Below are 27,415 nucleotides of genomic sequence, written 5' to 3'. Positions count from 1 at the left end.
TATAACAAGTTAGTTAAACGTCCTATAGGACATGGAATGGAATGCATGCATGATGTGCACAACTTTTTTTTTTTGTAAGCAAATAATTTTATCTCCTTTAATGGATTAATTTGGCTTTTATACAACACACATAATACGTTTTGCCAAAATAACTTTCCTTACCTATAAAAAGACTCATATAGCCAAAGTATGACTCCATTTTCCTTTACTATAATGATAATGGGTTTATTTGTTTTATGCAATATATTTTGACAAAAGAACACACAGGACACAAGGGACACAACTGGTATAATGGTTAGGGACTTTGCCTCCCATGCACGAAGTACAAGATTTGATCATAACCACTGGCCAATGCATGTCTGGAGTTTGCATATTGTCCCTGTGTCTCTATGGCATTCTTCCCACCTGTGAAAAACTTGTGGGTTGTTACTACCTCAAACTCACCCAAGAATGCTGTTGTGTGTAGCAGTACAGGCACTATATGGTGCCTATCAAGGGAAGAGTTATATAAACCCACTGCTATGGTCATCAGTGTGGTATGTGGTATCCTCCAGATAGGAGAACATGAATTACAAACTGCTTGCCATGCTAGCCACTCAACTGTGTAAAAACTAAATCAAATTGGTCAGTGACCAATGTCATCATCTGAGAATCTGACCTATGCCAGGTACTCGTACATACGTCAGGGTTACCTGAAATAGTTCTGATGAAGGAAAGCTGGATGTAAATCCATTCAACCTGCCAAACATTAAATAAAGATTGCTACACTCAATATAGATTCACTGACAGGACACAGCTTCGATGACAAGGAGGCTGGACATCATCTGTATCCAGGAAACAAGATGGAAGGACAGTTTGGCAAAACCACTTAGCTGGGGATCCACAATCTACTACTCATGGGGAGGACAGACTAGAAATGGGAATTATGGTGAAGGAGAGGCTTCAGAAGACAGTAAGGGATGGCAACAGAATTAGTGACAAACTCATGGCAATCAGACTTCAGGGTAGAGCAGTAGTCATAATTTCAGTCTAGGCCCCGCAGCAGGATTGTGGTGATAGTGAGGAAAAGAATCCATTCAGGCAGCAGTTGTAGGACAACATGAGTTGGTACTGATAATGGGAACTGAATATATCAGCTGGGACAGACGGAGCAGGTTATCAGGGCTGCCTGGGTCCACATGGATGGAGTAATAGGAGTAATGTCAGGGCTGTCTGGGTCCACATGGATGCAGTAATAGGAGTAATGTCAAGGCTGTCTGGGTCCACATGGATGGAGTAATAGGAGTAATGTCAGGGCTGTCTGAGTCCACATGGATGGAGTAATAGGAGTAATGTCAGGGCTGTCTGGGTCCACATGGATGTCAGGGCTGTCTGGGTCCACATGGATGGAGTAATAGGAGTAATGTCAGGGCTGTCTGGGTCCACATGGATGCAGTAATAGGAGTAATGTCAGGGCTGTCTGGGTCCACATGGATGTAGTAATAGGAGTAATGTCAGGGCTGTCTGGGTCCACATGGATGGAGTAATAGGAGTAATGAAGGAGAGGCCATTCTAGACGTCTGTCTGTTAAATGACTTGATGGTGGTCAGTGCATGGTTCAGCAAGAGAGACAGTAACATCACATACAAGAGTGGCAATCTTGCACAAACAGGCAGGGTAGTAGAAAGTAAGATGGGAGATGAACAGTTCGGATTCAGATCAGGATGCAGCACAACCGTACCTTTGTTTGCAGTGACACAGATAGTTGAGAAGAAGCTGGAAATGAGGAAAGAGTCTAACTAAACATTCCTAAATTTTACAAAACCATATGACAAGGGCCAAGTAAGCTAATTTGGACAGTTCTATGATGGATGAAAGTCATGGAAACATTGGTAGAGTTAGTACAGGCTATGTAGAAGGACCCAGCAACACAAGTATGAACAATATTTGGTCTCACAGAGGGGTTCCTAGTGGGGGTGCAACAAAGTTCAGTCTTGAGCCCACTGCTGGTCATACTGATGATGGACTACATCAGCAAACAAGTTGGACTGGACAAGATCAACAAAGTCTCTGTATGCAGAAGATGGGGGATTACAGGCACTTTTATTTCTTAAAATGTTTAATTACATTTCTATACCAGGTAAGTAGTCTGATTTTTTTTTTTTTTTGGTCTTTTCAGCCCTGACCTGTGAAGTGTTCATTAATAATTAATGTTACACTAGTTAACATTAATGCATTCTGAATGCAGTACTTACTGACAACATAACAATATCATATTCACATATAATTGTATAATGCAAACAGTAATACCATGTACATAAAGAAAATGCAACAATATGCCATTAACAGATTAAATGTCATATTGCTATATATATATATATATATATATATATATGTGTGTGTGTGTGTATATATATATATTTGAGTTAATGACACTACAGAGAAAACTCAAACTATAGAATATAAAGTGATCGAATACAACTTATCGATTACCCGCCAATCGAGAAACAAACAAAATAATTTAAAACATGTTCTGCACGACTCATATCTCCTGATAATTATATATTTATTGTACTGGCTTTTTAAAAGTGCAACAAGGTGACTTCTCAATGGGCTGAATGTAACCCTAAATTTTGGAGTTTCAAAACTTTGAATTTCATTTGGTCGAGGCCATAAGATCAAAGTTTTGAAACTTCAAACTGTTTAAATGGAGATCGTTATACAGTCGAACACTATATTTATCGTTTTCCTTGTCGTAGTCCAATCTCAGAGTTGGTACATTTAATTAGCAGAAGGTGTGGGGGTCCCTGCAAAAATGTAAAAAATATTTTTTTTTTGCTTTTATTTATTTATTATTTTTTTATTTACATTTTGAAGTATACCCGCATATATATATATATATATATATATATATATATATATATATATATATATGCACACACGAGCACACATGCGCACACACACACACAGACACACACACACACACACACACACACACACACACACACACACATTGAAGACAAATCTGATACAAAATGTGCTATGAAACATTATAGATATGGCTGCTGTTATTATGCTAATGGTAGTCCAGCCAATGTAAAGTCTTTTGCAGCACTGAGGGGTGGGACTACACTGATTCCTGTTGTACAACCCCCCACAGGGTGCTACTTGCAAGTTGCAGATAGAAATGAAGGAGGAAAACATTCCTTACTAACTGTATGATATTGCCCAAAGTGCCTCATTCTCCTCTCTGTCCCCAAACAGCAGAGAAGTAATGGCAGGTTTGGTGCACTTTGTGGACAATGAAAAGCTTAGGGAAAGATGATGGTCAGTAAAAAAAAAAAAAAAAAAATATATATATAAAATCACTCTCTGATTGTCTTCACATTCATTGTCCCATAAATTACTCCCTTTACATCCATTATTCCCTTCTTCAACTCATTAATTTCAGACTCTGTCTTTCTTTCCTACCTTTAGTACCTGAAGAATGATTTCTCTTTCTCTCTCAGTCTCTCATCCCATTCACTAAGTACTCTTATAACATTACATCCCCATGCACCTTCCTCCTTGGGTACTCCAAAAGTTTATATACTTTCCTCCTTTAATTCTACACTCCATAGAGTGGATATAAAAAGTGTACACACCCCTGTTAAAATGCCAGGTTTTTGTGATATAAAAAAAGAGACCACATAAATCATTTCAAAACTTTTCCCACCTTTAATGTGACCTATAACCTGCACAATTCAATTGAAAAATAAACAAATCTGTTAGAGGAAAAATATAAAAAAATAAAAATCGTACAATAAGCTAGTTGCATAAGTGTGCACATCCTTAAACTAATATTTTGTTGAAGCACCTTTTGGTTTAATTACAACATTCAGTCTTCTTGGGTAGGAGTCTATCAACATGGCACATCTTGACTTTGCAATATTTGCCCTCTCTTCCTTTCAAAAATGCTTTAAATCTGTCAGATTGCAAGGGCATATTTTATGTACAGCCATCTTCAGGTCACCCTACAGATTTCCTATTGTATTTAGGTCTGGTCTCTGGCTGGGCCATTCCAAAACTTTAGTTTTTTTTCTGGTAAAAACCTTTCTTTTGTTGATTTGGATGTATGCTTGGGGTCACTGTCATGTTGAAAGGTGAAATTCCTCTTCATCTTCAGCTTTCTGGCAGACACCTGAAGGTTTTGGGCCAAAAGTGACTGGTATTTGGAACTACTCATAATTCCCTCCACCTTGACTAAAGCCTCAGTGTCAGCTGAAAAAAAAACAAACCCAATGCATGATACTGCCACCACCATGCTTCACCGTGGTGATGGAGTTCTTTTGGTGATGCAAAGTGCTGTTTTTGCACCAAATGTACCTTTTAGAATTGTGGCCAAAAATGTCAACCTTGGTCACATCAGACCATAACACGTTTTCCCACATGCTTTTGGGAGACTTGATGTATTGTTTTGCAAATTTTAGCCGGGCCTGGATGTTTTTCTGTGTAAGAAAAGGCTTTTGTCTTGCAACCCTACCCCATAGGCCAGGCAGATGAAGAATACAGGAGATTGTTGTCACATGTAATACACAGACAGTTTGTTTGTGTCTTTTGGCTTTTCCTGGTTAGGGGTCACCACAGCGGAACTCCGGTCCGCTAATGATTGGCAGTTGATTTTTACGTACCAGCTTGCCAGGCCTGATGCACAACCTTCAATGAAGGTACACCCATTTACGCATGTCTCCATGCAGAAGACGCTCTAGCTGAGAATCGAACCGGACAGCGTCTTACTGCGAGGCGACAACGCTACTGCAGCACCACCACTGCATGTAATAGCCAGTACTTGCCAGAAATTCTTGCTCTTCCTTCAGTGTTGCTGTAGGTCTCTTAGCAGCCTCCCTGACCAGTTTTCCTCTTGTCTTTTCATCAATTTTAGAGGGACGTCCAGTTCTTTGAAATGTCACTGTTGTCCCATATTTTCTCCACTTTTTGATGACTGTCTTCACTGTGTTCCATGGTATATCCAATGCTGTGGAAATTGTTTTGTACCCGTCTCCTGATTGATACCTTCCAATAATTAGATCCCTTTGATGCTTTGTAAGCTCTCTGTGAACCATGGCTTTTGCTGTAGCAAGCAACTCAGTAAATGTCAGGAAAATCCTACTAGGACAGCTGAACTTTATTTGGGGTTAATCAGAGTCTCTTTAATTGATGGCAGGTGTGTACCCAAGAAGACTGAATGCTGTAATTAAATCAAAAGGTGCTTCAACTAAGTATTAGTTTATGGGTGTGCACACACAACAAAGTTATGCAACCAGTTTATTGTATGTTTTTGTATTTTTTATAGTTTTTCCCCTAACAGATTTGTTTGTTTTTCAATTGTATTGTACAGGTTATAGGTCACATTAAAGGTGGGAAAAGTTTTGAAATGATTTATAGTGTGTCTCATTTTTTATATCACAAAAACCTGGCATTTTAACAGGGGTGTGTACACTTCTTATATCCACGGTATATGACTTTTCATTTTCTTTAAGTACAACCTTGACATTTTAATTTATCCACCCAGGCAATGTTCCCTCTTCATGCTATGCCTCCAACTTTTTTCTTCTTGTGAATGTTTTAAAACAACATTTTTATGGTTTCCTAGATAAAAATCACACTTTCATAATCTGCTGTTATGTAATTCTACATCAGTATCTTAGTTTGCATCTGATGACCTTTTGTCCTAAACATGCATGATACTACACCATGATCACTTCTCCCAAGTGAGGCCCTCACCCACAACTCTTCACCTTGCCACCCCTGTCCTGATATCATACATAATACAGCATGATCACTGTTAGCCAGTGGTGCCCCTAACCCACCTCCTTACCTTCCCACCCCTGTCCTAATATTACAAATACTACATACTACAGCATAATCACTGTTACCCAGTGCTGCCCCTAACCCATCTCCTCACCTTCCCACCACTGTACAAATATTACACATACTACAGTATGATTACTGTTACCCAGTGGTGCCCCTAACCCACCTCCTCACCTTCCCATCCCAGTCCTAAATACAGCATAATCACTGTTACCCAGTGCAGCCTGTGCCTCCAACTCCTCATCTCCCCCTGTCCTAACATTATAAAATCTATAGCATGATTATTGTTACCCAGTGAAACCCTCATCTTCATCCCATCACCTTCTCACCCCTGTAATAATATTACACATACTATAGCAGGATCACTGTTACCCAGTGGTGCCCCTAACCCTCTTCACCTTCCCACCCATGTCCTAATATTACACATACTACAGCATAATTACTGTAACCCAGTGCAGCCTTTACATCCAAGTTATCACTCCCCATCCTAACATTATAAAAACTATAGCGGTTTTACTGTTACCCAGTGGAACCATCATCTTCACCCCCTCACCTTCTCTCCCCTGTAATAATATCACACATACTACAGCATGATCACTGTTACCCAGTGGTGCCCCTAACCCACCTCCTTACCTTACCAACCCAGTCCTAGTATTACACATACTACAGCATAATCACTGTTATCCAGTGCAGCCTCTGCCTCCAACTCCTCACCTCCCCCTGTCCTAACATTATAAATTCTATAGCATGATCACTGTTACCCAGTGGTGTCCATATCTTCACCTCATTTCCTTCTCATCCTTGTGCTAGCAATGTACAACACTATAGCATGATCATTATTACCCAGTAGTATCCTAACAACCCCTTTTCTCTCCATGTTACATGAGTCTAGTAGTCTTTCCTTCCTTGATGGTTTTCTATCCCTTTCAAATCAGCGTCTGCTGTTCAGTTATTTTGATTGCTTGATACTCCTTCCCAGTGCTAAACACCAGCACTTTCCAGTTTTTCTTTTAAAAATTAAAACCAGCTCTCGTATTATATCTATTTCAGTTCCTTTAGCTTTTAAATATGTCCTCTACTAACCCATATTTCCTGTCTTTAATATTAGAAGGTGTGCATGTCTTATCTGTTCTCTTCTCTTTTGTTCTCCAACCTAAATCTCTGTCCTCTCCTCTTCACTCTCTTTGCATTTATAAAGTAAGAATTGCTTACTTGAAGGATGTGTAAGGCATCATTTTGCTCCAGCCATGACTGAATGTCATGCATTTGTGTCTGAATGGTGTCACTGAACTCCTTGATGCATCTCAGATTCTCCTCCATTTCTTTCAAGGTTCTTTCCTTTTCTTCCCTGAGTTTTTGAATTAACTGCTGTTCCTTATTCTGAAGGAAGGCATGGAGGGTGGCAAATTCTGATTTAATATGCAATTCCATTGCCTTAGTCTGGTCCTGCAAAGAAACAAACAAAAAAGGATAATACAGAATGTTAAGCTTTGAAAGTAAACAAATATTAATCTACAAGATACTGTATATGGACAATATCAGTAACGCAATGTGTTGTAGAAAGGAAATACAAATTTATGCAAATATGTATAATTACATTAACTTCTGATATCCTCTGCATCTGCTTTTCCTGCAGTTCTTCAATTTCATTCAGGTGGGTTTCCAGAGGAAATTTGGCTTCTGTCAGTTTCTCCTACAGGAAACAGAAAGTGTTAACAACTATAATGAAGTGATAATGGCTGGGTACATCAACTGATATGGCGTAGTAGTTATATTATACGTAACCTCTGATTTATTATTTATTTTTGAGTGCTAAGATGTCATCTGTTTTCCTCTTTGTTTCCTTAAACAATATAAGCATTTCCTTAAAATTCATTCTCCCTGCTACAAATGTATACTGCACCCTTGACAGATGTTCAGTCATATTAAATAAAAAATAAACTTAGCAGTAACAGGCATCATTAAAAATTATTTCAACTAAATTTAAAGCATAAAGCATCCTTGTGAAGTGAAAGATGTCTTATAGTTTTAGCATCCTTGTGAAATGAAAGATGTCTTATAGTTTTGAAGGAAATGCCTTGATTCTTTGTGAATGTAACAGGAATCAACTCAGAAAATTGTTAAGAAGAGTCAAGATTTCTTTAACAAGAACCAAACTAGTCATGAATGCCATCTGCAGGATCTCTGCTGGGTGCAGCTTCCTATGAAAAATACTTAGTAACAAAGGTAACAAAACCTGATTAATCAACAGTCAACCACTTCACATTCACAGTGTATGCATAACATCTTTGGTCATGATGATCCTAGGCAGGGAGGTAAAAGGACAATACTCGATTCAGCCACGTCTTTAGAGACTAAATATAATCTGTTTTTGAAGGGTACTTAGAGTAAACAACTTGTTTCAGAAATGGTTTATTAAAATACTGTAAAAGGTATGCAAAACCTCTCAGTCTTAAACATACTTTAAAACATCACATGGACACCTTATAAGTACGTGCAAATCACTTCCTTTTAATTTACTGTATCTCTGGCCTACGTCTGTACCTAAACATCTGTTCTCCCTGCCATCGGAAGCACATCTGGCCTTTGGACGTATGAGTGCCTTGCTGTACTACTGGTAAACGTATGTGAGGTGCGTCTCACACAGGGGTAAAAGGAGTGCTTGTTTGCATACCTGCTCATAGAAAATGTTGCCCTAAGCAGTTGCCACCCTATGCATTTGCATAGTTTGCCTTTTCTGTTTCATACCACTCAAACAAAACATAAACTAACTTACTCAATAACTGGTACCATTATCATCTATGGGTAATGGCCAATTGACTTCTGTGGTTCTTGTGGTTGGAAATCAGTTAATCGGATACCTACTGTGGCCTTACATTAGAATCGGCAGATGTCTTTCTTGTCATACATGTGCTTGGTCAACAACTAATTTGTCACACTATTTCCCTGATCCAATTTACCCAAATCACCGCTGTCCTACCACATTTTGTATTGTTTCAGTTTGTGGTAAGAACACTGTGCTTATAAGGTAACGTTTTCATCCTCACTTGCGTGACAAGGTACTTAGAATATAAGAGATATATGATGTAGTAAAGTCCCTTACTTAATAATGACTTATACTCTGTAAAACAGAATGTTAGCTGTGTTTATCCATGTATAGGTTTGGTAATACTGCTCTTCAGTTGATAAGTCTGGAATCCATGTCTTGTAGTAGAGCTGATGTGTTTCCTCCATAATTCTCAACTGTCCAGATTTTTGCCTCATGGTTTTGGTGTGTTTCTCATAAAATTTGTGGTTTTCTGGCAAATCACTGAGGACTGATGTCATTAAATAATGACATACATTTCAGTTTTAAACCTCATATGCCTCAGAAAATGCATACTACCACAAATCCTGTTATTCCTAAGTTTATAACAGCAATATTTAAAATCTGCCCCTATTTTTTGTTCGTTGTCCTCCATTATTTTAGGCTTTGTCCAGATTTCTTGCAATAGAAGGTTGAGATTTATGGTTTCCTCATCCTTGAGAATGCAGGGCTTTTGATAATGAAATAGCAATTAGTTTTCTTGTGCCAGTGATCTCATGCTACCACTAGAGGTCCTCACCCACCAAAAACCTGAAGGAAGGATATACAGCAGTGGACCCTCACAGCTTTCCAAATATTGATAAGTTCAGCGATTAACTGCAATCAGTTTTAGAAGTCCATCTGGCAACTCTATCAGCAAAAACAATATATATATCAGACACAGTGTAACTGGACATTGTGCAGTTTAAGTTAGTAGCAATTGTGTTACAATTATAAATTTCGGATTAGTTTTTAGAAAAGTCGTTTTGTCTCTTGAGTTTCTAAACTGGGAATCTGAGAGAAGGGAAACAGCAGAGCGATTCAACAGTCTCAGTGGTGTAAACAAGGGAATAAAACCTAGAACTGGAGGTGTTTAGAAATAGATGGGATAGAAGCCGGACATGGGTTTAGTAAGAAGAGACATTAGAAATGTTTTATTTGTGGAAAATGTAGTAAACATCATAAAACAAATTCTTAGCAGGAGTAATGGAGGCAAATGCTGTGTCATATTTTAGGAGTGTGAAGGAAAGAAACAGCGGTAATAATATTAGAGCGGCAGGATTAACAGTTAACAGGAATTCCAGAGCTGACAGCAAATGAGGAATTAAGTAAACTTTTGGTAGACAACACAGGACCAAACTGTCATTGTTAATGATGTTTTGTGTCTTCCGAGGCTGAACTGTAGTAAAGTGGGATGTGCATCTATACCAGTTCTTAACATTAAAAAGAATTAAGGCCATTTCTGCTCTCAAATTTCTATAAAACCAGCTATTCTCGAGTTCTGTTTTAACAAGAAGCTAGGTTTAGACTCTCAAATACTATCTAGTCCAGATGTAAAATGGCTTAAGGCTAAATTATGACATTGATTATAAGCTGAACTGCATCAGAGTAATTGTCAGAAATACCTCTGTTTCACAATAAAAAAGAAGTTAAGTGTTCTGAATAAGAATCTTGAAGTGAATAGACAACTGCACCATTCTGATTGTTTTAGTTTTATGACCAAAGAAAGTGAAACTGGATAATGATTATTTTCAGTGTAGATCCGTGGAGATATTCTCCAAGAAATGAGAGTAATGCAATTTTACATGTGCAAAACCAGCAGAAAGTATTGTAAGGTGTTTTAAGTTAAATGTTTTATTCTCCTAAGTTATTGGTATTGCACATTTAACATATGTCCTATGATAATTATATTACCTTAGTACACCAACATTATTTTACTAACACAAACTACAAGAGAGTACATAAAAATTGCAAGCATAATACAACTGACGCCAGTTATTAACAGGGCAGCCTCTGGAAGTCAAACCTGTCTCTCCAGCAGGTTTTGTTGATGTTGCATATTAGGTTTAGGCCTTTCAAGCAGGTAATGCACAAGCAGTTAGACTTATGGATATGGAGCATCTCTAGTAAGGCAGGGTCAAAGATTGCCTTGTAGGCGAGACACAAATCACCTCTGAGCAATCTGTATGATACCTAGTAGAGTTATAGTAATTTAAGCCTGTCCGCATAGGACAAGTGTTGGAGGCCATGGATTCTCTTTCTGAGGTATTTCTGTGGCCTTTCCCATTTGGTGCAGGTATATGAAGAGGTACATACCAAATGGGGCGTTATTGGCCTAATGAGGCAGGAGTACAGAGAGGTAATAACCTCTTTTTTTCTGGATGCAATCCCTTTACTTATGATGAGTCAGGTAAAAGGCTTTTCTGACCACTAACACTACATGATGGTCAAATGTGAAATTGTTGTCAAGCTGAGTACCCAGGTCTCTCACCACAGGTTGTATGCTTAGGGGGTTGCCGTTGATGTGATGATCAGTAGGGGTAGTGTTTTTGCTGAATGGTATGATAATACATTTTTTTTTGCATTTAAAGAAGGTGACAGGAACTAAGGAATTGCTTTCCTGAACAAAGAAGAAATCATCAGCATTGTATGCTGAGTTTATGAATGTAAGTTACTAGACTCTGGAATGAAGGGGCATCACTAAAATATGAGGAATCATGCTTAAAGGGCCAGTACTGGAATCAGGCCATTCCAGAATTGTATTTCCAGTTGGACTGCATGTTATTACGAAGGGTGTATTTTAAGGTGTTCAAGCTTGATATTTTGTTCTGATGAGACAAGCAGTGGCATTCCACAACCTACTAAAAACAGAATGGAAGTGACAACTGTCATTGTGGGTTGAAGGGATTTGGACTAAACAACACCATGAACATCTAAAATTCTGGTTAGAGAATACCTTACAACAATGCCTAATCTTACTGAATAGCCCTGATTTTGCCTAATTATTTTGCCCTGTCCCTCATGAAGCTTTGATTTTCTTCAAATCACTGAGTATTACAGTCAGTAAATAATGTCATAGATTAGAGGTTTGTCATTTTTATTGTTCAGAAACTGCACGCTAATGCAAAATCTGTTCTATTAACTCTTTGTGTAAATCAGAGTAATAATTAAGCCTTGTCCTTGACTTTGTTCCATTGTCTGCCATTACGCTTTGGTTTTGTCCCTGATTCTTCAGAAAAGAGGCTGAGAGCTATGAGTTCAAGAATACCAGTTCAGATGAGTATAAAAACATTTGCTGCTCATATATGATAGTAATTTTACTAAAAAGGGTTTCAAAAATTCTGGAAAAGTGATATGTGATCAGATCAAAAGCTTTTTACTGGAACAAGAATTTGATGACTTGTCAAAAGAAGAGCTACAGTGATTGATATGCTATATTTTTAGGAATATGTCACCAAAGAAATCAATATAAGATTGCAGTTAAGCATAGTTTTTATATCCTGAAGCTAGGAATTTGATAAAAAAAAACTACCTGTCTTGTACTTAGATTTTTATCATGTTTTAATTGGCTGACAGGAAGTGGCAACTGAGCAAATGGGTTTATTTAATAATACTACTATAAAATATATGAAGATTATTTTGTATCACAACAATATTCAAATGAAGGAGTTACAAATGTGCATTGAGCCTCCATCTGGGCACATTAAAACATTTCAGTTTTACAACTATTAAAACTGAAGTCATTTTTGTGGTGATAAATACGAAGACAGCATTTAGTAGCATAAAGTAAAAAAGGTCTTACGTAATAAAAGGATTATGCTTCAGTTAAGATGTACACAATAAAAGCTGATACAAATGTCAGAAGTGTAATGATGTAGTCCATAATACTGTGTTTGAGGCCACCAATCAGGTTGAACCACGGTGCCATTTTCTAGAAGGAGAAGGAACAAAGTATGAATAATAGAGACTGTCTTGATGCTATTGTGGATGGATTTATTTATTTATTTATTTGGATGTATCTTTTTATTTATTTATTTATTTATTTATTTATTTATTTATTTGGATGGATGTATTTATTTATTTATTTTCAGGTTCTATCTGGGGTTAAAAAGGAACATGTTTTAAACATAGTAGCCGTACCTCCCAACCTCTTAGCACACAAAATCTGGACAAAACCTGAAAAAATGGGGGGACAAAGGCCCAAAATAGAGTCAGACTTTAAATATTGCTTTTATAAACTTAGGAAATGGCTAGAATTACAGGATTTGTGTTAGCCAGCATTTTCTGAAAGATATGAAGTCTGATACTCAAATGTATGCCATTATTAGTGAGGTCAATACTCAGTGATTTGCCAGAAAACCACACATTTTATAAGGAACAGACCAAAATGTGAGATTGGAGAACAGTACGTATAATGGAAAATGAAAAAGAACAGATAAAGGTAGGAATATATTAAGTTATTTTTGCCATTCTTGTTACTGGATGACTGGTTTCAAAACAAGCCCAAAGCCTTCAAAAAATCCTGAAATGGGCTGTAAACCAGCCAGAGAGGGAGCAAACATTCAAATTGTGGAGGAACACTCACGGAGGTGGCAGCCATTACAGTCCTCAGTAAAAGGCAGAGAGAATGAACAACTCTCAGCAAACAGTTATAGAAACAAGACTAGAAAGGACATTATCTCTTTAACCAAATAAGGTAAAACATTATACAGAATTTTAAACTTTTGTTTTTTACAAGGTTTTTAGTAATGCTGAAATTTCAGTTTTAGCCATGGATTATCAGTGTCCCCTTGCAAACTGGTGAATGTGGTTTACGCTCACACTTTTTTACAGTGGTACACTGACAGGTGAATTTAAAATATTTCACATCATGCTGGGCTGAATACCACTCAGAGGTCTAGTTTTCTTGAAAAAAACTGAATACAGTCTAGTTTTACATTCAGTATTATCATTTTGAGAGCTCATGTTACTCAGAATATGCACTTTGCTCTCCAAATGCCCCCGTTAAATTGTACTACACTTTGATAGTGAGTGATCTATTTTAAAGTAACTGACTGTAGATAAGAAAGTCAGAGATATGAAGATGGTCAAAGGTGGAGCTTATATGTCTGTAGAAAGAAACTGCAAATAAAACCTAGCGAAGCTACAGTTTTCGCTGTGATAGCTTAAACCTAGTGTAATGGACGCCCATGATGGGATATATCTAAATGTATCCTTAAGGACATAAAGTGTTTCAGCCACATGGCTTCTGAATACCCATGACTTTTTACTTTTAAGAATTTATTGGTACATTCAGGCCCATAAAGCCAAGCCCACTAGTGTAGACATGCATGTTTTAGCCTTTTTCATGATCTCATCAGTACAACATAAGTTGATTATTTGGCTGTACTTTAGATACACAGAGCTTAAAATCAAGCCTGATGTCCATAAGCATTGAGGTACTTGCAAAATATCACAACTGATATACCAACCAAAGGGTAAAAAGGCCACACAGGGAACCCATTCTGTGAAAACTGCAAGAAAAATCCAATCAAGTTACAGTTTTCACTGTGTGATTCCCTTAAGCCTCTTGTAATGCAGGCTCATGGGATATATGCAAATGACCCCTTAAGGACATGCAGTGTTTCAGCTATATGGATTCTGAATGTCCATGACTTTTTACTTTTTAAGTCTTTATGGGCCCGTCCAAGCCAATAAAGCCAAATGCCACTAGCTGTGGGCAAGCATGCTTTGGCCTTTTTAGTGACCTTATCAGCACAGCATTTGTTTGGCTATACTTTAGAAATACAGAGTTTAAAATCAAGCCTGATCTCCATAAACATTAAGGTGCCTACAAAATATCCTAACTAACATCCAGTGTAATTCTGTACTTGAAAAACTTTCATCAGACATTCAGTCTTATTCAGTTATTGAACTTTCTATTATACTGAAAGTTATCTAGTTATTTATATAACCTTAATGGATTCATTTGTAACAGGAAGTACCCCCAGAAAAACTATTCAAGTTTTTTCTTGCAAAAAAATTAAAGAATTCTAACTCTTTTTAGTAGAGTAGTTATGAATAGTAATGGTTCAAAGATAGAAAATTTACCTATGGTGGGGCTCTCCGGTTCGATCCTCGGCTGGGGTGCCTTCTGTGTGGAGTCTGCATGTCCTCCCTGTGGACGCGTGGGTTTCCTCCGGGTGCTCTGGTTTCCTTCCACATCCCAAAGACATGCTGTAGGTGGATTGGCACCCTAAATTGGCCCTAGGCATGAGTGCATGTGTGTGTGTGCCTTTTATGGAAGGTTGGGCATTGGGCTGGCAACTCGACACCGTAAAACTCCACTGCCAGTCATGAGCAGACAGGTGATCTGCTGTGGTGACCCGTAACCGGGAAAAGCCAAAAGAAGAAGTTAAGGACTGAAAAGTCCAGACTTTTAGTGGTAGTTGATATAAAAACATACTAGATTACTCCTTTAGAAAGTTGGTATGAAGCAGTTATAAAATAGTAAACATACATGATAAAAGTATTGTCTTGTCAAGGTCATATGATTTTTGAGTTAATTTTAGACAACAGCGTTTTTCTTTAAAAAACTTTTATAAGTAAGTGTCTGGCATCACATGGGGTTGTCTCTCAGCAATGCCAATATCATAATAGTTAATTGTGATCAGCATTATATTTCTAATTCTGCTTTTAATGCTGATGTTGCATGTTATGGTTATTACACTAATAATTTGTTTTTCATTTGGAAAGGTGATGTGAATGAATTGAATAACTCTATTGATTATTTAAATATCACAACTGAATTTTTCTTACTTAAAATGCAATATTTAGATGAGAATGTGATTAAGGGTTGGCAGTTAAATTATATACTTGTATTTTTGGGAAGGAAGTAGCAGCAGTTATTTATATTTTAATAGTGCCTGTCTAATTTTATTTACATGAAATTTAATCAAATGTTCATTTGTTAGAGCTTCAAGGTTATCTTCTAAGTCAGATAAGTTTTACAAAAATACTGATGAGTCAAAATGTGTTTTAGAAGAGGCTATCCATCACAATTAGTTGATTTCATAGGATCATAGCAAGTTACTAGGTTAATGACCACAGGGTCCTTACAAGTCTAGCTAAGTTCAACCCATGTTCCCAAGGCTGTCTGGTTCAAGTAGACACTAAAAACAGCACCTATTTCCCCTGTCCAAGAGGGACACAGGTGGAACCCCTGTGGTGAATTTCCATTTACCCAGCCAGTCATCCAATGATGGTTAAATAAGGACAATGAGGGGCTTTGTTTAACTTGAATAGGAAGCTTGTTTCAAAGGTGAGGCAACCTCTGTGGGACAAATCTGTCTCTCCAGCAAGTTCTGTTGATGTCATACCAGGTAAAGGTCCATTGGGCAAGTGACCTGTGGACCATTTGACTAGTGAAGCATTTCCATTAACGCTGGGTCAGAGATCACTCTATATGCAAGGCACAGGTCACCACTGGGCAGTCTGTATGACACAGAGCAAAGTGACAATGATTTCAGTCTGTCCACATGAGACAGATCTTGAAGACCCTGAATTTTCTTTGTAAGGAACCTTTGTGGTCTCTCCAATTGCTGCGGGTGTTTGGAGAGGAACATACCAAAGGGAGCATTGTACTCTATTGTTAGCCTGATGAGGGAAGAGTACAGGGGGTTATAATCTCTTTTATTCTGGAGGTAATGCCCTTACTTATGAGATGAGCAATATAAAATGCCTTTCTTACCACTGTGGAGACATGATGATTGAAGTTAAGGTTGCTGTCAACCTGCGTGCCCAGATCTCTTACCACTGGCTGTGTGCTTAGGGTATTGCTATTGAAGCGGTAGTTTGCAGAAACATCACCCTTGCCAAATGGATGATAATGTATTTTTTTTTTGTATTTGGCTGCAGTCATTAGTCTGCATAATGCCTTCTTGCAAGCTGTTGACATCACTAAGGCTTTCAGTGATCAATCCCAGTTTGCAGTCACCAGCAAACTTTATCAGCCACAGTCCTTTAGTTTTAGCCTGTACTTCAGAGAAGTAGATTCAGAATAGTAGGGGTCCCAGAACTGATCTCTGTGGCACATCACTTGTTACAGATCTGCTGGAGGAGGTGGAGTCCCCTATTTTGACCATATGAGATCTATCAGTGAGTCAATTTGCAACCCACCTGACAATATACAGATTGATACACAGCTGGGTGAGTTTATCAATGATGCCTGAGTGGGGGACTGTGTCAAAGGCCTTGGGTAAGTCTAGGTAGGCCATATGCACAGATTTGCCCTCATCTAGGGCTTTGGTGGCTATCTTGAAGAAGTCCACCAAGTTTAACAGGCATGATTTCCTCTCGACAAAGCCAAACTGGGTGGGGTTGAGCGTTGGGAGATTTCCTTTATCTTTGTTAATAACATCCATAAGGATTGTCAGGCTAATAGTTTGATACTTCCCAGGGTCTGTGGATGCACCCCTTTTGTGCAAAAGGATAACAGTAGCTTTTTTCCATTCCACTGGGATGAAGCCAGTGCTTAGGTTGTGATTGAAAAGCATGCCCAATGGCGATGCTAATTCCTGTTTTAACCCATGTAGATCACAGGTCCCATAGAGGCTGTATTTTGGCAGAGTTGGGTGTGGTGGAATGAGTGTGGTATGCTTATATGAGTGGAGACAAAGGAGGGGAGAAGGGCCCTGCTTTTTTGTCAGTCACAGAGGGCTATACAGACAACTCATGTTTCAGTCAATAACAGCGCTTTTCTTTGGGGTTTTAGACTACTACAGACAATGTACAAATAACACTTTGTGAGCTAAACTTAGTTTCTTACTTAGTTCTAGAAGTTAGGGGAGGACTTTTAAGTTGTCTTGCTTGTTTTGGTTTAATTTTCTATTTTTAGATTTTGAGACTGTTCCTTTCTACTCATTTACAAGCATTTTCTTTCTCCTATTGTATTGCTGTTAATGGCAGGTTTAGTAACAGAAGATTCAGTAACACTAAGTAGTGATTACTATGAGGGATGATTACAGAATGAGAGGTATATGTCACTGATGATATTACAGAGAGTAAACATGGTCCCAGAATTATGTTAACATCATATTGATGCTCAAAATAGACAATACTAACTCAGGTGGTGATACTAATGGTGGAGTTTGGTCGATTTAAATAGTGGGATGTGAAATCATTTGACTTAGCTTTAATGCACTCATTTATCAAATATATTAGTTATATACTAATATAATACTTAATTCATGAAAGAAAAAAATGTTTATTATGCAGTGTGTGTGAAATGTATGCTCAAATATATCTGTTATACATTCTATACTCACTTGTTGTTTAAGTAGGTGTTGTGAAGTCATTGCATCACCATCATACTGCATTCCATTTATTATTGAAGCACTTTTTTGAATGAAAAATATATGTATATGTGATCAATTATGGGATAAAAATAATTATATACAAAATATAATTATTTGGAAATATTGAGGTATTTACAATTGTAAAAATCACACTACATAACATGGTATATATTTCTAAAATTGCACAAATTAGTTGTGTATTATCAGCAAAATCATTGGCACTGTTTCCACTATATATATCATCTGTTAATTTCAGTATTAGATGTTAATTAATATGTAGGAAATTAAAAAGGATAATAAAAAAAAACTTCATACTATTAGAGACCACTGTAGTGCCACCAAGGGGATATCCACTTTAAAGAAAGCAGCTCGAACCCAAATAAAAACTACTGAGGAAGTGCAGGGCAGCAGGACAATGACAAAATGTCTCTATGTAAGAACAATAGGTATTATAGACAGCGAGGACAACCAAGGGACAGAGAACACTTACAAAAACAAAGGAAAATGTAAGGAAAGGAATATATAAAAAATAGTAAGTATATAAGCTGGCCCTTCTGTAGCTGAAAAAAAACACAATTTTCTTTTTTAGCAAATTTCCCTAAAAGGTTCATAGGTAGGCACCTGTAGGCAGCTATGAGGCTAGCCCAAATCATTTTAATGTAAGCCCCCCCGCCCCTTAGATTAGTTCCTTGTGCCTGTACACTGTGGCCACTGAGAGTTGGCTGACTGATTTCTTTCTGTTTCCCCCACCATTCCATCCACTTTCTCTTGTCTCTCTGTTATGAAGCTCTGCCTAATGTAGATTGGAATCTTGTTCCAAAGTCTCAAATGGGAGGACTCTGGATCTACCCTCAATCCTCCAGCTTTTTATTGCTATTTTGGTTCTAGGGGAGATCTGGATGGAGGAGGAGGGAGGGGATAAGGTTCTCTCGTCATGCATGTCCATCAATTCTGGGTTGGACATGGCCTTTATGTTATGTCAGGCCCTCACCCCTCTGAGTAGTATTATGCAAACCTAATACAGCTCTTCTTCAGTCAGTCGAGCTGCAGGGCATCTGTTTGAGGCCAGTGATCCTCTTGGTGAGGTACTTCTGTGGTCTTTCCAGCTGTTGCAGGTGTCTTGTAATGTACATCCCAAATGGGGCGTTGTACTCTGTGATGGATTTGATGAGTGATGAGTAGATGGGCACAATGACCTCTTTTGTTCTGGATGTGAACCCTTTTGTGATTAGGTAGGCGACATAGAAGGATTTTTTAACCATTTTGTCAATGTGATTATCAAAGGTGAGATTACTATCTACTTGGGTCCCCAGATCCCTTATTACGTCTTCCATATTTAGGGGACTACCACTTATGTGACAGTTTGTGGATACTTTGTTTTTTCCAAAGGGGATGACTATGCACTTTTTGGCATTTAGCTTGAGGCCATGAGTTTGACACCAGGTATCCATCTCAGTGAGACCCTTTTGGAGGATGTCTGTGTCAGCCAGAGAGTCAATTATAGCCCCTAGTTTTCAGTCGTCTGCAAACTTGGTCAGCCATAGTCCTCCTGTGCTTGCTTGTAACTCTGAGAAGTATATGCCGAACAGGAGGGGTCCTAGGACTTGGCCCTGGGGAATGCCACTTGTAACCAGTATAGAGTCGGACCTAGCTCCTGCAACTCTCACCATGTGGGTTCTGTCCGTGAGCCAGTTGGCAACCCATCTTGTGACGTAGGGGTTTATGTTCAGGCTGGTGAGCTTGTCTATAATACCAGAAAGGGGAATGGTGCAGAAGGCCTTTGCGAGGTCTAAGTAGGCTGTGTGTACCACCTTTCCCTCGTCTATAGCCTTGGTAACTGTCTCAAAGAAATCCACCAGGTTTAGGAGCCATGATCTGCCCTTAAGTAAGCCGAACTGGGTAGGGTCCAGTGTTTGGAGGTTCCCAATGTCTCTGTTAATGAGTTCCATGATGATGTGCTCCATAGCCTTGCAGACCAAGCTAGTCAGGCTTATAGGGCAATAGTTCTCAGGGTCTGTTGTGGCTCCACCTTTGTGGAGTGGAATAACCATTGCTGTGCACCACTCTATGGGTATGTAGCCTGTGGAGAGGCTGAGTATGAACAGTTTGTTTAGATGAGAGGTTAGTTCATCTTTGAGCTTGTGTAGGACACAGCCTGGGACACTGTCCAGTCCCATTGATGCTGTGTTTTTGGCTTTGGAGAGGGCTGTTTTAACCTGAGTGTCTGTGATTTCAGGGACTCTGCATTCTTTTGGTATGGTTATGGGCCCTTCTGAGGGTGAGGGGGGGTGAAGTTTGCGCTGAACCTGTCTGCCAGGATGTTGACGATATCGGTCAGTTCAGTGTATTTTGTGCCATTCTGCACTAACTCCGAACAGATCTGAGCATTGCCACTTAGATTCTTGACATAGCTAAAGAATGCCTTGTGGTTATCTTTGGAGTCCTTGGCATTTTTTCTTTCGAAGCTCGCCTTGGATGATTTTATGAGGGATCGTAGTTTCTTGCTGATACTGATCAGGGATGTCTTCCGTTCTTGGGATTTTACTCTTTTTTTGTACTGCTTTCCTTCTTCTGTTGCATAGTTTGTTTATGGCAGGAGTCCACCAGACTGGTTTCCTTTTCTTGGAGGAGTGAGTCTTGGTTTTGCTTGGGATGGCATGATCCATGCATTCTTGTAGGTGCCTGTAGAATGCATTAGTAAAGGATTTTGCACCTTGGACAGTGTTATCCTTCAGCATGGGGGCTTTGAAACTTTCCACCTCGGTCCTGAGTAACATGAAGTTTGCTTTTGAAATGTTTTTCATGGTGGTTTCCTTGTCCGGGGGTGGGGATGGAATGTGGATATCCAAAGTGATTTGTTTATGGTCAGATCTAACCAGCGAGGGGTTGACCTCCGGTGTGGAACAGCAGTCGCCCATGTTGGTGATGACCAGGTCCAATATGTTGTCACCTCTGGTGGGAGTGTTGATCAGTTGAACCAGGGCATTTGAGTTTATAAATTCTAGGAAATGTTGGGCAAGGGAGTTAGTACTTGAGTAGTTCTCCCAGTTAATGTTTGGGTAATTGAAATCACCCAATATTAGGGTGTTTGGTAGGACCTTTATGTTTCCCAGTGTTTCTAGAAATTCAGAATGGGGGTCCTGGGACATGGGGGGTGATCTGTAGCAAGCTACAATTTGAATTACAGTTTTGTTTAGTTGCAAGCGGATGATCTCTGAAGCATCGTGCTGTGCCACTAACCTGGAGGTGTGGGTATCCTTGATGAATATGGATATGCTTCCACCTTTTGTATTTTGGTTTGGGTTCTGTGGCCGAAATGTATGGTATGAGTTGTAGCCTAGTAGTGCTGAGGTGCTCTCTGGAGCCTTAAACCAGGTTTCTGTTACTGTACATATATCGATTTTCTCCATACTGAGGAGTGCCTCGAGTGTGTGCTTTTTGAGGTTTAGACTTCTGGCATTCAGTAGCATTACCCTCAGTTTTTTGTTACTTGTACTATTTACAGCAGTGGGTTTCTCTTTTGAGTCCTGCCTAAAAAAGGCACTATGGGGGTGGCAAGAGCCTTGGCCAGTATTCGAAAGCCTTAGGGTGACAGGTGCAAGCCATTTCTAGCGAAGCAGCGTGGCTTGTCGAGCATGTCATCCCAGGCGGACAGACAATGGATCCCCTTTGACATCCTATTTGGTTACAGATTGGCCTTGCTTATCCCATGGTGGCAAATTATATATTATGTGTAATGAGAATAACTAGGGTCATACCATAGATAATCTGGGGGGACACGTGCATGAGATAAAGCATTTAAGAGCAACTTCTGTCCATTAGTAGTACAGGAGGCAGTCCTGGGCTAAATTTTCTGTTCCACATCCACGGATCTAAATCATGGTTCAAAATAGACAGGAATGAACTTTGTTTTATGTGGGTGGAAGAATGTTCCACAGCAGCAGGAGTATCCTCTGTGAAATACATTGTTTTGATTCTGCAGAAGAGGTTTACAATCCCTAGACTGAGTATTTCTGATGCCATTTGTCTTGCTGATGTGCAGAAAAGCCACCCATAACGACTCAGAGGATGCCTTGTGTGCCAGAAACAGGTCTCAGCAGTCTGCAGGATACCAAGTATAGTTGCAGGGCTTTAAGTCTGTCCATGCAGGACATGTTGTTTAGGCCTTGGGTCCTTTTGGTAAAGTATCTCTGTAGGCATTCCATTTGTTGCATATATTTGAACAGATACATGCCAAAGGGGGCATTATATTCAATGACTGGCCTAATGAAGACTGAGTAAAGGGAGACAGTGACATTCCTAGATCTAGATGCAATCTGTTTATAAGTTGTGCAATATAGAAGTACTTTCTTACAACAACAGACACATATTGGTCAACATTTAAGTCACTGTCCATAAATTCCCAAATCCCAAACAACTGGGTCAATGGCATAGGTTCATATGTTCATAGGTTTATACTAGGCTATCTGCCCTAAGGCATTTATAAGCCTAGCCCAAAGTTTTGTGGCTTACACCACCCCTTATATGAAAAAATACTGTGCCCATTAGTTTGTTGTGCCTCTGTCCTGCAGTGACACAGAGATGATTCCCGGGGTAAACCTACGATCTCCCATCCACAGGTCAAGATTTCTCTTGAACAGAGCCAGCGAGGTGCACTGTCTCACATGGACCGGGATTTTATTCCACAGCATAGGGAGTCTCTGAGTGATAAATCTATCCCTCCAGCACATCCTATTTATATCCGTGCTAAGGTTTAAGTCGCTTGCTCTAGTGGTTTTGGTGGATTTGGATTTTTTGAGGTGGAGCATGTCCATTAATTCCAGGTTGGACATGGCCTTGTATGTCAGGCATATGTCACCTCTGAGCAGATGGTATGCGACTGAATAGAGCTGGAGTTTCTTCAATTTGGCAGCATATGACAGATTTTGGAGTCCCTTTATCCTTTTGGTGAGGAACTTTTGGGGTCTCTCCAATTGCTGCAGATGTCGGGTGAGATACATCCCGAATGGGGCATTGTACTCGATCATTGGTCTAATAAGTGAAGAGTACAGAGGAACAATGACCTCACTAGATCTGGATGTGAATCCCTTCATGATCAGGTGGGCAATGTAGAAGGTCTTTCTAACCACTTTAGCAACGTGAGTGTCAAAAGAAAGGCCACTGTCAACCTGGGTCCCCAGGTCCCTGATAACCTCTTCTGTGCTTAGTGGATTGCCACCTATATGGTAGCTTGGGGTTACCTTGTTTTTCCCGAAGGGTATGATTATACATTTTTGGCGTTTAACTTCAGGCCATGGCTCTGGCACCAGCTATCTGTTTCCGTGAGTCCCTTCTGAAGGATATCTGTGTCCGATGCACTTTCCACTATGGCCCAGTTTGCAGTCGTCTGCAAACTTTGTCAGCCAAAGTCCTCCCATGTTGGCCTGTACTTCTGAGAAGTAGATGCTGAACAATAGGGGGCCAAGGACCGAGCCCTGTGGGACACCACTTGTGACCGGCTTGGAGTCTGACATAGCGCCAGCAACTCTAACCCTGTGGGTTCTGTCCTTAAGCCAGTTTGCAACCCATCTTGTGACATATGGGTTTACATTTAAGCTGGTAAATTTTTCTACAATACCCGAGTGGGGTATTGTGTCGAAAGCCTTTGCAAGGTCAAGGTAGGCTGTATGGACTGCCTTTCCCTCATCAATGGCCTTGGTGACTGTTTCGAAGAATTCGACCAAGTTCAAAAGGCATGATCTGCCCTTGACGAAGCCAAACTGGGTCGGGTCCAATGTCTGCCAGTCTCCTATATCTTTGTTTATGAGCTCCATTATGATCCTCTCCATAGCTTTGCAGACTAGACTTGTTAAGCTTATGGGGGGTAATTACCAGGGTCTGTAGAGGCACCACCTTTGTGGAGTGGGACCACAGCTGCCGTACGCCACTCCTTGGGCATGTATCCTGTGGTAAGGCTGAGATTAAACAGCTGCCTTATGTGCAGGTTTAATTCCTCATTTAGCTCGTGTAGCACACAGCCGGGGACATCATCCGGTCCCATTGATGCTGTGTTTTTAGCTTTAGAGAGAGCAGCTTTCAACTGCACATTTGAGATATCTGGGAGGCTACACTCCGCTGGGATAGTTATCTCTCCTTTAGGGGGGGAGAGGGGGGTGAAGTTTGCACTGAACCTGTCTGCCAGTATGTTGGCAATGTCTGTGGGTTCAGTGATTTTTGTATCATTTTGGACTAATTCTGAGCATATCTGGGAGTTTCCACCCAGGTTCCTAACATAGCTGAAAAAGGCCTTATGATTGTCCTTTGAATCCATGGCAATTTTTCTCTCAAAATTGGCCTTAGTTGATTTTATGAGTGCTTGTATTTTTTCACTAATAATAATCAGGGGTGACTTCCCTTTTATGGATTTTGTTCTATCATGTAATAGCTTTCTCCTCTTATTGTAAAGTTTGTTAATGGCTGGGGTCCACCAGACTGGACGTTTGCCCTTTGTGGAAAGAGTCTTGGTTTTATTTAGGATTGCCTGATCCATGCAGTCCTGGAGGTGTTCATAGAAGGCATTTGTAAGGGCTTCCGCAGCTTGAGTTGTGGTTTCCACTGGCTCAGGGGCCTTGAAGGATACCACACCAGTCTTGAGTAGTGTGAAGTTTGCTTTAGAGAAGTTCTTCACTGTGGTCTTTTTTGTTTGGGGTGGGGGTGGGATGTGGATTTCCAGTGAGATTAGTTTATGATCACATCTCACCAATGAGGGATATACTTCCGGTGTGGAGCATTTTGTCCCCATGTTTGTGATAATGAGATCTAGTATATTTTCTCCTCTCATGGGAACAGTGACTAGCTGTTCCATGGCATTTGAATTTATGAACTCCAGGAACCGTTGGGCTAGAAAGTTAGGGCTTGAGTAATGTTCCCAGTCTATATTCGGGTAGTTGAAGTCACCCAATATGATGGTGTTTGGAGATACATTTATACCCTCCAGTGTCTTCAGGAAGGCTGCGTGGGGTTCTTGAGTTTGAGAGGGTGGCCTGTAGCATGCTACAATTTGTAGAGCAGTTTTGCCTATGGTTAGTTGCACCTGGATGGTTTCCGAAGCTTCGTGCGTTGCCACCAACCTGGAGGTGTGGGTATCCTTTATGAATATGGATACACCCCCTCCTTTTGTGGTGTGGTCCGGGTTTTGGGGCCGGAATGCATGATATGAGGTAAAACTTAATAGTGCCGGGGTGCTCTCAGGAGCCTTGAACCAGGTTTCAGTTACAGCACAGACATCGATGTTCTCCATACTGAGAAGGGCCTCGAGTGCATGCATTTTGAGATTTAGACTTCTGGCATTGAGCAGCATTACCCTCAGTTTCTTCCCATTTTTGTTTTCTAGGGTGGTAGGTTTAGAATTTGAGCCTTGCCTAAAAAGGCACTATGGGGGTGGCAAGAGCCTTAGCCAATATCCGGAATCCCAGGGGTGACAGGTGCAAGCCGTCCCTTGCGAAGCAGCGTGGCCTGTCAAGCATGTCATCCCAGGCAGACAGACACTGGATCCCCTTAGAATGACACCAGACATTAAGCCAATTGTTAAAGCTGATCATCTTGTCTCTATATTGTGGCATCATTCTTGGTGAAGGAAGGATACTGCTCAGGGTCAGGGTCATACCTGCCTGGGCTACATAATCAGAGAGCTCCTCTGTCTCTTTTCATGTAGTCCAGGGAGGTACGTCTCAGGTTGTTCACACCAGCATGGACAATGACTGTGTCATATTTGTACTTGCCGTGGAGTGACCCGAGTGCTTGTGTTATGTGGCGGATTCTAGCACCTGATAGGCAGCTTACTGTGACCCTCTCCTTGTTCAGCCTGGAGTGGGACGTCAGTGTGTCTGACTATGGAGTCACCTATGACAAGTATGTTTGGTGTTGTATTTGGCCTTAAGGCTTGTGTTGCTTGTGGGGTGTCTTGAGGTAGCAGTTGTTTGGGTGTCTGCTTCGGAGGCCTCTGCTGTTTAGGTAAATTTTTCACTCCAGAGCGAGTATGTCTTTGTGTGTTGTTGTGTGTGATTCAGTGGTGTGGGTAGCATATGTGAGGCTGGTTTTGTGGTGTGTGTAGTTGCTTTCTCCTCCTGTCTGGTCTTGCCAGTCCTGAGTTGAGAGAGCTCAGCCTCCAGTTTGGCTAAATAGCTGCATCTCTCGCAAGTATTTGTGTTATGTGGGAGGAGGAGAGGTTGTCTGTGTACATGAGCAGGAGTTATAACATTGCCTCAAATTCTAGCTGGACCGGAGAGGAGATGAAACTGACCTTTGATGCTATGCTAGAATTGGGAGAATTCCTTTAATAATGAAACAAGGGGCCAGTGGGGAGTGAGGGGTATTGCTTTTAATTTTAGTGTTGACTTAGAATTGCTTTAGTGAGCAAGTGCCAGGTAACTTGAGTGCAATGTGTTACAAGTAACTAAATGCAAACGACAACCAGTAACTTTCTTAGTGACACAAGAAAATAAGTACAGTACGCAATCCAGTTATCACTAGTGTTCCACAGAAGCTGAGAAGTCTCAGCAGTCTCCAGGATAACAAGCAAACAAGCAACAAGCATATAAACAAAGCTAGATTCAGCAGGCCATCTAGTCTATGCTACAGCAAACAAGGTGTACCAATTTCAGTAAGATAAGTTACAAATATTCAGGTACCTTTGAACAGAAATTCCCAGCTCAAAGGGTGCAGACCTTATGTAAAATGGACACTGGCCTCAATCAGCAGTTCCCAACTTAGAAGGATGAAAGCTATCTGTCCTGCCACCACAGTGCTTGCCACAAACCTTCCTAATGTAAAACAACTGGCCTGAAGCCCAAGTGCTTAATCCAAAAGACTTAGAATGATAGCTACACTTTAATCAAGTTACAACCAAGCAGTAATAAATACAATTGAATACTTTAGAGAATGTCTGGATTAGTGCTCAAGTTACACAAACAAAGCTAGATCCAGCAGGCCCGAATCCAGTCTATGCCACAGCAAACAAGGTGCACCAACTTCAGTAAGAAGTAGTTCAGATATGCATGCACTATAAGCCTTTAACCAGAAATTCCCAGCTCAGAAGGGCAGAGTCAATGTGGTAGTTCCCTGGGGTAGACAGCTTCCCATAGGATACAATATGCATTTCTTTGGCATTTAGTTTCATACCATGATTTTGACACTACTTGATTATTTAATACAAACTTTTCTACAGGAAGGCTAAGCCATTTGGAGATTCAGTGACTGCTCCTAGCTTGCAGTCATTTCCAGATTTAGTGTGCCAGAGCCTTTTGGTATTGGCTTTTCCTTCAGAAACATAGATGCTAAACAGGAGAGGTCCCAGCATATGTAAATGGTATGTGGTAGCCCAAGAAAGGAAGCATGCATCAAAAGAGTACTAACTGTGCCATAATGA

At 40.1% G+C, this 27,415-nt stretch overlaps 1 protein-coding gene across 2 annotated transcripts in view; it reads right to left on the bottom strand.

The window, feature by feature from the left end:
- Positions 1-27,415, bottom strand: part of LOC122813827 (zinc-binding protein A33-like) — a 118,666-nt gene that overhangs the window by 82,194 nt on the left and 9,057 nt on the right. Inside the window, exons 2-3 of one of the 2 annotated variants that reach the window (XM_044086355.1) lie at positions 7,427-7,522; positions 7,042-7,275 (exon numbers count right to left, since the gene is read on the bottom strand). In XM_044086355.1, the coding sequence (XP_043942290.1) occupies positions 7,042-7,275; positions 7,427-7,522 (330 nt within the window). The remainder of the gene's footprint in view (positions 1-7,041; positions 7,276-7,426; positions 7,523-27,415) is intronic. The other variant, XM_044086356.1, reaches the window with a different exon arrangement.

The sequence above is a fragment of the Protopterus annectens genome, chromosome 10.part0, assembly GCF_019279795.1.
Source record: "Protopterus annectens isolate FY-2018-M chromosome 10.part0, PAN1.0, whole genome shotgun sequence".
NCBI lineage: Eukaryota > Metazoa > Chordata > Ceratodontiformes > Protopteridae > Protopterus > Protopterus annectens.
The sequence above is the reverse complement of the archived record's forward strand: the minus strand, read 5'-3'. Positions and strand labels throughout refer to the sequence as shown.